This window comes from Ambystoma mexicanum, chromosome 4q, assembly GCF_040938575.1.
Source record: "Ambystoma mexicanum isolate Mex_15411 chromosome 4q, UKY_AmexF1_1, whole genome shotgun sequence".
Lineage (NCBI taxonomy): Eukaryota > Metazoa > Chordata > Amphibia > Caudata > Ambystomatidae > Ambystoma > Ambystoma mexicanum.
This window is the reverse complement of record NC_090928.1, coordinates 870,190,009-870,203,109: the sequence shown is the minus strand read 5'-3', so window position 1 is coordinate 870,203,109 and position 13,101 is coordinate 870,190,009. Positions and strand designations below refer to the sequence as shown.

Sequence of the window (13,101 nt, the reverse complement as noted above, 5' to 3'; positions counted from 1 at the left end):
ATTCAAGTCACTTCAGAATATAACTTTACATTGTATCCACCTCTCAGTAAGTCTTTCTTTGGCCTGCTTTGGGTTCATTTATTCAGTTTTACACAAAAGTCTGGTGGTTTTAAAACGCCGGCTTTCTGATAGTGGTGAGTACTGGTAATGCAACCATTTTTGGGATTTAAGAAAATGAATTCCCCACAATTCTAGGTTGCTTTTGGCAATCAGCATTGCCATTCCCAATGGTTTCAGGCTACTGTTTGGGTAGTCCAATGGTGGTTTTAGGCAGTGCCCTTCTGTGCCCATAACATCGGCAAAAATGGGTGGCAGCCTATTCTTCATGCATTTTCCTGGGCATTTTCTGGGAAGCTCTGGCCATCATGATGTTTTCAATGCCAGTACTGCACAGTTTTTGTGGTAGGGCTCGGATGCATGGGTAAAAACATCCCACAAGGCACACGCACAGTCTTTGCTCTGAGGTTTGACACACTCACAGGATGGGATGGCATTTCGTTCTCCCATCCTAGTTGTGTTGCTCTGCCTTTTGAGGGCTACTACAACCTGGATGATTATAGAGGGGTGGAGTACGGGCAGTATTGGCCTATTGGAATGCAACTGGAAGGCTTAAACCTCCTTCTTACTTGACTTTAGTATATGCAGTACATGCTAGCCAATGTTTCCACTGTTCTGCACCCCTCTACCCCCTCGCACCAAGTCGGCGACTACGTGCAAATGCGGTCATATAACTGCTGGTGATGTCACTTCCTATATTTGGGCACCCCCTGGGAAATTCATAAGTCGGCTCCCCTGCCCGATTTATTTATTTGTTCAATGTTTTTCGGGTCCGTGGACACAATTAATTTATTTATTTATGCAATGTTGGGTCCGACCAATAAACCGGGCCGTGGCGGAGGACTTTTACTGCCTCAGTTGCCGCCTGGAATTGGATTATGCTTCTTTCATTACCACAGAAGTAATGAATGTGTGTTACAGAGATAAGCTGGCATATGTATTGGGCACACTGCACATGCTCAGGCAGCATCAATCATGCTTTGTAGAGGACAATGCTGGCCTAAATTGGGAACAGCCAGCATAGACACGTTGCTACAGAGGCATATTTTGGGCACAAACAGCATGCCAATGTGTTACATCAGTGACAGTGCTGTCTTACACTGTGGACACATTGATCATTAACATGTGTTGTGTTCTACAGTGTTCTTGTCTGCTGTTGGTGACATGGAATGTACATGTTCCCCTTTAGAACTGATTGTAAACTTATGTTTTTTTTTAGTCACTTTTCCTGCTGTAAAATGCACAATTTCAGCCCCATATTTGGAAAACAAATCTTGGGGGGGACTCCCCCCCCCCAAGCCCTCCCTAGATCGTTATAGCTCCCTTGCTACGTTCGGTCGCCCCCACTATTTCAGAGAAATATCAACACATACACACTGGAAGAAATCACAAGAAACTAACCTTTGATCACTGCCCCGACACCAAAAGCTATCTTTAGGACTGCATGGCTATGCCTGTGATGCTATTGTGTCAAAGGTCACAATTTTTTAATATATTGCTTTGGGTGAGGGTGTTCACTTTTGGCTCGTTGGCCCACTGGTTGACAAAAAGTTAATGTTTCGGCCCCACATTCAAAAAGGTTGGACAAGCCTGTTTTAATGCAATGGGCCTCATTACGACCCAGGCGGTAACCATGGCGCTATTTGCGCCATGGTTGCCTCCGAAACCTTACCGATTCCGCCATGGTGAATGGAGCAATTACTTCCCCATTCCAAGGTTGGCGGGGGCGGTAATTCCCCATTCACCATGGCCCTTCCCCATTCCCATTCGAGCTCCCATAGGGCTCAATTGGAATGGGGAAGACGCTAATAACGGTACCGCTAATTGCAGTACCGTTATTAGCGCCAAAGTCCCTTTACGGGTCCTGTCCTTAACGCCTGGTAAAACCAGGCGTTAAGGGAGGACCCGCAAAGGGACCTCGGAATAGGGCGGTAAGGGATTACCGGCACCAGTGCCCTTACCGGTACCAGTATTCCCTTACCGCCCGGGTCGTAATGAGGCCCAATGTATGTGTTTACAAATCCATAATCAGGCGGACTGAAAAAGCTGGTTTTAGTTCACTTTTCACCAAATACATGATGAGGCCATTTCTTTCCGCCAAGACTCTGTAAAAGAAATGGAAAGGTACATGTCATTCTTTCTTGACTTTTTCGAAGTAGGGTGAACACTGAGGGCCAAGAAAAAAAAGATGTTTCCTTGTGGACATGCTACCATTATAAGCTTCAATTATATTTATATTTTTAGTTACTATCTTTCAAGTCAAGGACAGGCATGCGGGAGCAGCGCTTTAAAGAACATACTGCGTGGGAGGGTGCTATGTGGTTATTTCTTGAGCTTCTCTTGTAAACTGGATTGCAAATCTGTTGAATTTGAGTGCTTTCTTAAATATCCCTTAATGTAGAGGCTCACAATTCCACTTACAAATATCCGGAAGGTCAGGTGAGTGCCACTGAGCGTGTTGACCAGATCGAACTGACCCTCGAATTGACACGGGTGGCGGTGTCAATGTAAAGCAAGCAGTAGAAACGTTGGTGACAAAGTTTTATGTTTTTGGGCAAAGAAGGGTACAGGAATGATAAAGTGTATGGGCCTGGCATCCCGGTCTGCATCCGTTTGCATGTGTCTCCCCTTTTATGATATGTAATCCATATTAAACAGTTCACTACGATATGTATATGTATGTATATTTTATGGTTCGGGGAGATTCCATCAAATATATTTTGTCAAATCCAGTTTTGTCGAGGTCTTTTTTTCTCTAACTCCATTTGGCCACAAATAAATGCAGGGGCACCCTGCACCCTTCCCTCTGAGCACCCCCTATGTTTATATTCATGATTCCCCCCACATATATTTGCTGCCACTTTTGCTAAAGAAACTGTGACTAAATCGAATTCTACCAATTGTATAGCACAGTAATCTACCATTCCCCTTTTTATGTACAGTATTTGCTATAACACACACCTTGCCAATAATGCCTCACATAGCACTGAAAAACAGTAGAAAAAGAATTGATAGGCAAGCAGTTTAAAAATACAATAATATACCATCCGAACTATGCTATGCACTGTCAAAGGAATGAAAGAGTGCTGGAGAAGAAACAAAATTTATCAATCGCCCAGATGTTGGGCTAGAGCACATTTTGGGTATAATCTCCAGCAATTCCTGGAACTCATATGTCTTCCACATTAATCATTTTCTAAATGTAACCTGCCCCAAACCACTAACATATCAATTTCATAGTTGTAACATTTCCAACTTTGTCATTTTGTTCAAACAAATTGGTGTTTATTAGAGCAAAGCTCTATTTATTTAGTCTAATGCCACAATGGAGGTAAAGCAGGTCTTGAGGCACAGCACAAGTATCAAAGTTAATTTAGCCAAGATTAAGAAGACTGACCTCTTAAGAGTATCCTTACAGTACATATTAATACATGCAAATAAAGTTGTCAATTCGACGTATATACACAGCTTACACTTTAGTAAGTAGTGGGGTGTAAGGATTGTGTACCCCTCACATCCCCAGTATTTTTGTTTTGTTTACTTTTGGCGGTGAGGGCATCTGGGGGCATCTATTCAATTAAAGCCAACACACTGCGAGAAACACGTTTTTCCCTTTTAAATACTCCACATGAATGGCTGTTTCATAAATATGATCTCATGGATCCACTGCACAATTATGTTCTTATTTTTTTTCTATTTTAAAATTGGCAACCGCATTAGAAGAGGTTTTTGAGTAGAATGATCAGAACATTTGTAGAAAAGGATGTTCCGTTTTCTTGTTGGTGTTTAGCAAAAATACATCAACATGTGTGCAAAGCAAACACAGCTTTACTGCATGTGCTGAGGATTTAGACAAGACATTGTAAATGTTGAATTGGCAGCGATTTAAGATCTGTAGCCTACAACACCACAGCAAGACTTTCAACCACATTGCACAAAAAATGAGGGTATCTTCTGAATTCAAATAATAACGTGAAAGAGAAATTCATAACTACAAATAGGATAGGAGAAAACACAATTAATGGAATGCTGAAACCACATTTAACTAAGAATAGAAATAGAAAACAATCTACTACAATTCCGCCCTTTTGCATTTTATGTGTAACCAAACAGTTTTAAGCCCATCACGTTGTCCTGTTACATATTGTAGGTGTCATGGGGACCAGGTCAAAGCTTAACCGATGATTATTAACCGCCTACCAACCTCTTTATGGGTTATTTTGAGATCAACCACGCCTGGAAACACGAAGCATTCAATGAAAACAGGAATGTTATATTCTGATGGTGATATGTTGATGATATCCTCATGATCTGGGAAGGGGAAATATCCAAGCTCACCAGCTATGTAAACTACTTGAATGAGAATTATTACAACCTTAAATTCATCATGAATTAAAGTTCTGCCAAAATCCAGTTCCTGGATCTAGAAATATGTACTAAAAATGAGAAAATTCAAACGAGTCAGTTTACAAAACCTACAGCAGGTAATAGCATATCAAATGCACAAAGCAACCATCCCTTGCATGTGATCGACAACATCCCCTATAGGGAAATAATAAGATTTAAAAGGAATTGTTGTACTGAAGCAGTCTACCAGACAAATATAGAAAAAAACTCTAAACAAATTCTGCCAGCGGGAATATAATCCTAAAAAAATTACAAAGTGCAGTAGTAAAAGCGAGAACAATCTCAAGAGAATTCCTACTAGTGGATAAACCTAAAGCCATGAACAGGATGACGAAAGCCAAATGCATCACTACAGACAGTTCAGATGAACAGATCACTAGACAAATTATAAAGAAAAATTGGAACTTTTTGAAAATTGATGAAAATATAAGAAAATATCTGTATGACATACCAATGATTTGTTACCGGAAGGCTCCAACCATCAAAAACATCATCAGTCCAAGTGTTTTGAAACCTCTACAAACACAAGATATAAGTAGTCTGCTAAATCTGAAAACAATTTTGAGAAACCAGAGATGTGGGAGCTATAAAATGTGTCTGCAAATATTGAATGGAACTAAACGTTTGCAATTACCAAATGGCAAAGTAAAACTGTTCCTACAATTCATAAACTGCAACACAAAATGTGTCATTTCTGGAATCAAATGGATCTGTGATAAACTCTATATTGGAAGTAAAATTTGGGCACTGAAAATAAGAATCTTGGAGCACATGAAAGCTATAAGAAAACACATTTCTTGGTGAAGCTCTTGAGATAATTTCACTCACTCTAAAGTGTTAATAAATTACAGTTGGCTTAAAAGGATAATACCAATTACAAACACAAATCATACTGGCTATTGGACAGTCACAATAGTGGTATCTACCAATGCTGACAACTGGAAACACCTAATATATGGCAGACTCACCGATTGGATCGTTTTTTTACTGTACTTTTTTGACGACTAAACACTGTAAGAAACACATGCCTTTTGCCTTTTAAAAACTCCACGTGAATGGCTGTTTCATAAATATGAACTCATGGATCCACTGGACAATTATGTTCTTATTTTATTCTATTTTAAAATTGGCAACCACATTAGAAGAGGTTTTTCAGCAGAATGATCAGAACATTTGTAGAAAAGGATGTTCTGTTTTCTCTGTGTGTTTAGCCAAAATACATCAAAATGTGTACAAAGCAAATACAGCTTTATTGCATGTTCTGAGGATTTAGACAAGACATTGTAAATGTTGAATTGGCAGAGATTTAATATCTGTGGCCTGCAACACCACAGCAAGGCTTTCAACCACATTGGACAAAAAATGAGGGTATCTTCTGAATTCAAATAATAACGTGAAAGAGAAATTCATAACTACAACTAGGATAGGAGAAAACACAATTAATGGTATACTGAAACCACAGTTAAATAAAAATAGAAATAGAAAACAATCTACTACAATTCTCCCCCTTTTGCATTTTAGGTGCAACCAAAGATTTTTAAAGCCCATCACTTTGTCCTCTTACATATTGTGGGTGTCATGGGGACCAGGTTAAAGCGTAACTGATGATTATTAACCCCCTAACATAAAATCTGAACACTTCTATTCATTAGGGCATCCATATCAACTTGTAATCTCAGTTGCTAAATGTATCACATCTGAAGGAGTGCATGGGGTGGTACACAGGTGCGTGCGTTTTAAAGCTCCTTTCACCTCATCAAATACTGTTTCCAAGAATGGTGTCCGTTTCCCTATATCGGTTATCTGTTGAGCCTGAGATATAATCCCTAAGAGATTCAGGAACCTATGTGTCAAAGGTGTTGACCAATGAAAATGCATTTCATACCCAAGGTTTACCACCCTTTCCCTTTCCAGGTGCCAAAGCGCATCGTTGTTCCTAGTATGCATGCGCAGAATGAAAGGTGCCTATCATGGGAAGGGCCACTGCTTAAAAAACATAGTATTCATTGTCAAGAATTGGATTTCCAATGGTCAAGTGATTGTTTTTGTACTGTAATGAACAGAGCGGAACACAAATTCCCAGTGCCAACAGTTGACTTAACTGTGCCATTTTCTGCCTTTCACTGTTCTCATTTTCCTTTACCTTAAAAGTGGAGCCTGTTAGAAGCATGCTAACAGTGGAGAGCATCTTATAAAGCAGGAACATTTACCTTTATAATGAATGCAGCATTCCATATCACAATGCATTTTCGAGGTGCTAGATTGTAGCAAGAGGACACTTGGGTAGAGAGGGATTTGCTGCCAGATAAATAGATCTTTGCACTGAATAAATTCTTGTTTGCTTTCACTGTGCATCAATTGTGTGTGCTCGGGACACTATCTTAGTGCTTTCTACTAAATTGTACATATTCCGGGGAAAATTGCCACGGATTTCCATCTGACCTTGTTTACATTTAATCTCATTTTAAAATCCCTAATCAAGTATTTTCTTTTTTCCCCCTCAGAAAACGAAAAGGGACGTGAACAACTTTGATCAGGATTTTACACGGGAAGAGCCGGTGTTGACACTTGTGGATGATACCATTATCAAGCAGATCAACCAGGAAGAATTCAAGGGCTTCTCATATTTTGGAGAGGAGCAACTGCCCTGATCCGGCCTTGGAGTGCGAGAGAAACGAGTGCGAGAATGGATTCTGACCGAGGCTCAGTGGATAGCGATCTACAGTACTTCTCCTACTTTGGACTTGCCTCTCCATTTTAAATGGTCTATTTATTGTTGTTTATTTTCGTTTGTGGATCCAGGAGCTGGCCAGACTTCTGTTTTATGGAGCAATGCAAACTCATGTGTATAAACAATGTGTAGATGTGACACGCTGCTGTGTTAATGATGTAGGACTCATGATCTCATTCCAGCTCCAAGATTGCTTTGTGAAGTCCGTTCTTTGGGAGTCTTTTAACAACTTGAAAAATAAGAAGCTGGGCTTTCAAAAGGAATGGTTTTAAATTATTATTTATTATTGTTCGTATTTCCATTGCTACACTTGCGAAGAACATGGAGAAGGTACATTTGTTCAGCACATGTTTTAGGTTAGGTCTTGTCATGTGAGCAGGCAGGCGACAACCCTTGATGCGTGAACAAGGATTGTGGTCCCCCTCAACTGTGCTCGGGATACACAATTTGAGCCTAGCTCATAAAAGGAAGACAGAGGTGGACAGATGGGTATTTGGGGGCTCCCTCAGCACCCTACCTACTGCTGGAGGTAGCACGAGCTGTGTACCTCACCTGTGTCGGCTGGAGGGAGATAAATGCATGTATTTTCTGAACAACTTCTTGGCCATTCACATCAGAATGAACTGGGCCACGAGTATTTCTTTTTAAATAAATAAATAAATAATGAAGGCGACGCGGCATCACAATCATTTTAGCGAATCTGTTCCAGAAAGAAGCCATGGGAAACTAGAGAGGCTGCTTGTAAAGGGCTAAAATGTTACAGTGGATGGACGTGCCAGGCCCCTATAGCTGCATGCGTTGAGGCGGGGGTTTCCTTCAGATGGTCTGTGGAGAGATAGGTGCACAGAGCCGAGGATACTTTTTAAAAAAAGCAAGCCTGAATTAAATGAAGCCATTGATTTTAATATGCTGTTACATTGTAATTTTGAGCGTGACTTTTTTGGGTTCCGGTTAGGTTTGTAGTTTTAAGTACACTCCATAATTATTCTATTTATTTGTCACGGTGGTGTTCCAGTGGCGCCCTCGTACGGACCCTTAGTACTACTGTGGTTTAGATGTCGGAGGTCTAGTATGACATCAATGCTATCGGAACACTGTGCGGTGGGAGGGTATCCTGGCCGCCTTCTGTGAACGTGTGTCGCAAGACTGAAGATCAAATGTTAAAAACTGACATTCATAAAAGATGTAAATGGATTTTCCTTTGTATGTATTAACGGAATGGGTAACTAAATGCGGACAATATTACTAATGTGAAGTTACCTATTGTAGATATGCTAACAGTGTTATGTACTTTTCTTTCCAGGAGTACCTTGTGTTTGTGAGTTTGTGTATATGTATTGCGCAGGTCAACTTATTATAGATTTTACTGGACTGAGTCTCGGGCAGTTTTGGGGTTCGGCTCAGCGATGCACACGAACTGCCTGCTGCCCCGGGTTATATTGGCGAGGAGAGCGGCATGGTGGCGCCTCTGGGCGCCACGTTGCCTTTGTGTACAGTTGCAAGGTTGTACATAGTGTTTGCTGCAAGGCCCGTGGAGTACATTGAACACGGGGGTGTCCACTGCTGCATGGTGAGTCATATTCTTAAACTTAAGTCTATAACAGAATACTTACAATAAATGTCCATGTGCAATACTCTGTATGTTTATTGGTTCAAGTTTTGCTGTCAGAAATAAAAATGGATTTTCATTTTGTTATGAAAGGTGTATACAATATATTAAGCTATACCAGATCTTGTATAGTTCTCTTAAACATGCTAAAAGAAAACTAAATTGGAGGGAACACAGAAGAGGTGAAGGGGGGTGTGCTATTGGGGGAATCGGGGTTAGCGCCAGGACATAGGGCCAGGATATACCATGATGGGGGGGAATCATAAGGGGCAGAGGCGTTGTCCTTTAGGGGGAATTGGTCTTCACGCCAAGGCACAGGTATCCAGGGCACACCCCATTACAGGGAAAATATTCACTTGTGAAAGTCATGGCGTTTGTGTCCCATGAAGACAAGCAGTTCCACTTTGTTTTTGTTTTTTAAGAACTCAGGTGTAATTATTATATATTATGATGATTTAGAATATAAAATATGTTTCCGTGTGTATCGATTACGTTGTCTGGTGGCGTGTAACGTATCAGACCATAGGTTCCTATTATTTATCATCAGTAACTTTGTATACTGAGAGGGGCGGGGGTGGGAGGGGTGTCTGGAATTTAAGTACAAGCACAGAAACATCTTTATAATTGCATCATCTCATTTCTTTTTAAAGGCGAAAACGCTAACACTGCCCATGCTTTTGTTTTAGATTGCGTGTGACGTGTCGCTGCTGGCTGGCAGTCTTTCTTTCCTTTTCCATAAACGTACGCGATAGGCCGTCCAGACAAGAACAGACTACAACGCCAAGTGCCCTTTCTTCGTAGTTGGTTTTGCCAGCCAGTAAGAACAGCAGCAGGGTGGTGCACTATTCTTTGTATAACACGAGAGGCCTTCATACGATACATAGATTACACCTTTGTCAGAGAGCAAGGAAGGTGGCGGCTAGAAGGCACAGTCCACATAGCATAGGCAATGGAGCCGTAAGATCCTTCCGCGGACTAAGCAATAGAGCCGTAAGATCCTTCCGCGGGCCCCTTCAGAAGAGGCCCACTTTTCTTTCATTTTCTTTTCCGTCCCAGTTATGCTCGGTAGTGCTGTGGCAGACATTTCTTCATCACTTGGCTACTTTGGGTTTAGGTTAGCCTGCCTTCTGTTCCATTTAGCATTCTTTTTGAAAGAGAACTCTTTAAAAGAATGACAAATATACAGCTTTACACTATGTTACACTTCTGCCGCCTGTTGTGGGAACTCTCTAAAGACCTTTTTTTTCAATAACAGGAGTGCAACATACCAAAAAGTTGAAGCACCATCACTCATCATATGTACTCAAATATTAGATTTCTTATTTTATTTTTCTGTCCAAGTGGAAACACATTTTCTTCATACGGTGAAAACAAATGCATTCTCTCCAAAAAAAGGCTAAACATTACCTCTTTTAAATTATGTGCGAAATCGGTCTGGCTAGATATAAAATGTATTCATTTTGATTTTGTATTGTGAGGCTTTATTTGTACAGGATTTGTTTTTCTTATGGATGTATTTTGAATATCTTGCCATTCATTAGTGTTATTACATTGTAAACATTATTACTGTGCCAAATGTACTGTATTCAAGAGGATGTGAATGTGTATTGTTTCAGACCCTAATAAATACAATGATGGTAAATTTGGATTGTGATTGTTGATTTTTCTTAACTTTTCTCATCACTATTGTTTTTTATTTTGCTTTTGCAGACTTTTGAAATGGGTTGACTAGGCTCATTTTAGCACAGTTCAGCCTGCATGGCGCCTAATAAATTAATAAATTGAACAGTGGCGGTTGCAGGGGGGGGCAACAAAGAAGCCTGAGGAGCGAAAAGGTAAATGGGGTGCCTGGATTTCTTTTCACTGGTGGCCTCTGACCCTGGCCTTGTTTACTGCTGCATTTTCACCTGGCAACTGTAGTGAACCACAATGCTTGCACTGCACTGAGTTTCAAGATGGCTGCTTGCCCTCCCGCTCACAATGACTCGCCCCTTCAGCTGGGAAGAGCGGCACGGATCAAACCATAGTTGTGGAAACTATGCAATAAAAATCCAGTAATCAACTCAGGCAGCAAAGGTAGAGTTAGGTTTTATCTCCAGAGAGCTCCACAGAAATTGACAAGGAGACTGGAAGAGTATCTCCATCCCACACTGATGACCCAAACTCAGAAAACTCAGCAGTTCTACCCAATCAGGCTCATATAGTAAAGTCTGTAACATACATTTGGCTGGTTACTTTTAACAATAAACTTCCTAAGAAACTCCCCTTTGTCCTAAGAGTGGCATGTTTTTACACCACTATTCATGACCGGTACAATTAACCTCTGCATACCCACACGATAAAACCTCTACCTCTAGCAGATCTTTCCACTACATGTAACCGGGTCTGTCCTGGTGACTAGCATCCATGTGACTCTTGTTCCAGTTCCCAAGCAAGGAAACCTCACCTTCAGTGGTGACATCTCACACGTTACTGGGTGTACCCACGCCTCGGGCATAGACTAACATCATGGCTCAGGGTCTTATGGGCTATTGTATTTGTGACAACCAATCATATCTTCTTAACTCTCTCTCTCTCTGTCACTAACTCTGTTATAAACCAAATATGAAACCTATTAATTGCGCTCAACCATATAATATGTGCATACCATTTTTAATTACAACAATGCAAACATAAATTAAGTAGTTCTGTTGATCACAGGTTAACATATGCCTCTTCTATCTGACACGTGTTTCGACCGAAGTCCTTATCAAGGCAAAATCTTGGCAAAAAAAAACTGTACTCATATCACAGCAGGTTGCTCAAGACTTCAATGGTTGCTCAAATCTTAGACAATGTACAAGGTAGTAAACACTAAGCCTTAATGCTGATTGGGTTATGCCTAGTTGTATCAATAGTGTCACCCTCATTATTCACAGGTGTGTTCTTTATTATATCAAAATTCCTTGTAGTTAACGTTGTCAGACTGTGGTCTTTTAATATCCTTGGTGTCACCCCTTGAAGTATGCAGGGTTATATGCTATCTTGCATGTTGCCTTTCATGAGTCACTCCTTTCTTGATCTCTTATAGTTGGCAAATGTAATGGGCACAGTGTGTTTTTAAATTGTTGGTGCTCTAGTGTATATAAATGTTGGTTGTGAGGAAATGTTCCTCCTCAAATCAGCATCCATCTGTTATAATGAATGGCAAGGTTTCTGCACAATCTTAAGTAAAGTCTTAGGGCCTCATTACACGGTAGGCGGTAAACCATGGCGCTATTAGCGCCATGGTTCATGCCGGTAATTTACCGGTACCGCCTTGGAGGAAAGGGGAATTACCGCCCCATTCCAAGGTTGGCGTGGCGGTAATTCCCCCTTCCACCATTGCCCTTCCCCATTCCCATTTTTGCCCCATAGGGCTCTATGGGAATGGGGAAGGCGCTAATTACGGTACCGCAAATTGCGGTACCGTAATTAGCTCCACTGGTCCCTTTGCGGGTTGTTTTTAACGCCTGCAAAAAGCAGGCGTTAAATTCCCCAACCCGCAAAGGGACCTCGTAGTAAGGCGGTAAGGATTTACCGGTACCAGTAAAATACCTGTACCGGTAAACCCTTACCGCCTACCGTGTAATGAGAGTGTCCTGTGAGTATTTGGTGACAATGCTGATGTTAGAGCCCTGCTCAGTATTCTTTTTAGAACCCTGGGTAAGCACGCTAAAACAATAAATATTCTTGGTCTTTTCTTGTGCTTGGTTAACACATGCTCTAGTGTACCCTCTCTCACAAAGTCTCTCTAATCAAATTACATTCTGAATCAAAGATTCCCCCTCGATAGAATTCACCTACCGGAATGTTGTTCATTATTGACTGCCTATGGCAGCTGGTAGCAAATAATGTTGAGTTAACTTCAGTCCGTTTGCGATAGGTTCACGTTTGTAATTACCCATTCTCAACATAGATATGTAAGTCTAAGAAGTCAATAGCAGTGCGATTAATATATCCTACCAATTCTATGCCAAAATGGTTTGTGTTTAGAAAACTCATGTATTGGATGAAGAGTTGCTCAGTACCATGCCATACCACAATGATGTCATCAATGGACCTTTTCCCTAGAATTTTATGATTAATAAAGTCATAATTAGCAAGTGTAAATGTCTTCTCAAACTGCCTCATAAAAAGTTTGGCAAGTGAATGAGCAAATTTCGTTCCAATCATCCCTGCCTTTGTCTGCAGATGATATTCACCCTTAAACAGGAAATTATTGTTCTTCAATGTAAAGTTAGACAACCTTTAATAATTTTAATGTGTTGCACTAACT

General features: G+C 40.8%; 1 protein-coding gene across 2 annotated transcripts in view; it reads left to right on the top strand.

Moving 5' to 3' along the window:
* The window catches only part of PRKCE (protein kinase C epsilon), a 1,836,175-nt gene extending 1,825,729 nt beyond the window's left edge, over positions 1–10,446 (top strand). For both annotated transcript variants that reach the window (XM_069608445.1, XM_069608444.1), the window contains one exon: positions 6,969–10,446. In XM_069608445.1, the coding sequence (XP_069464546.1) occupies positions 6,969–7,115 (147 nt within the window). In that variant the 3' untranslated portion in view covers positions 7,116–10,446. The remainder of the gene's footprint in view (positions 1–6,968) is intronic.
* The last annotated feature ends 2,655 nt before the right edge of the window (positions 10,447–13,101 follow it).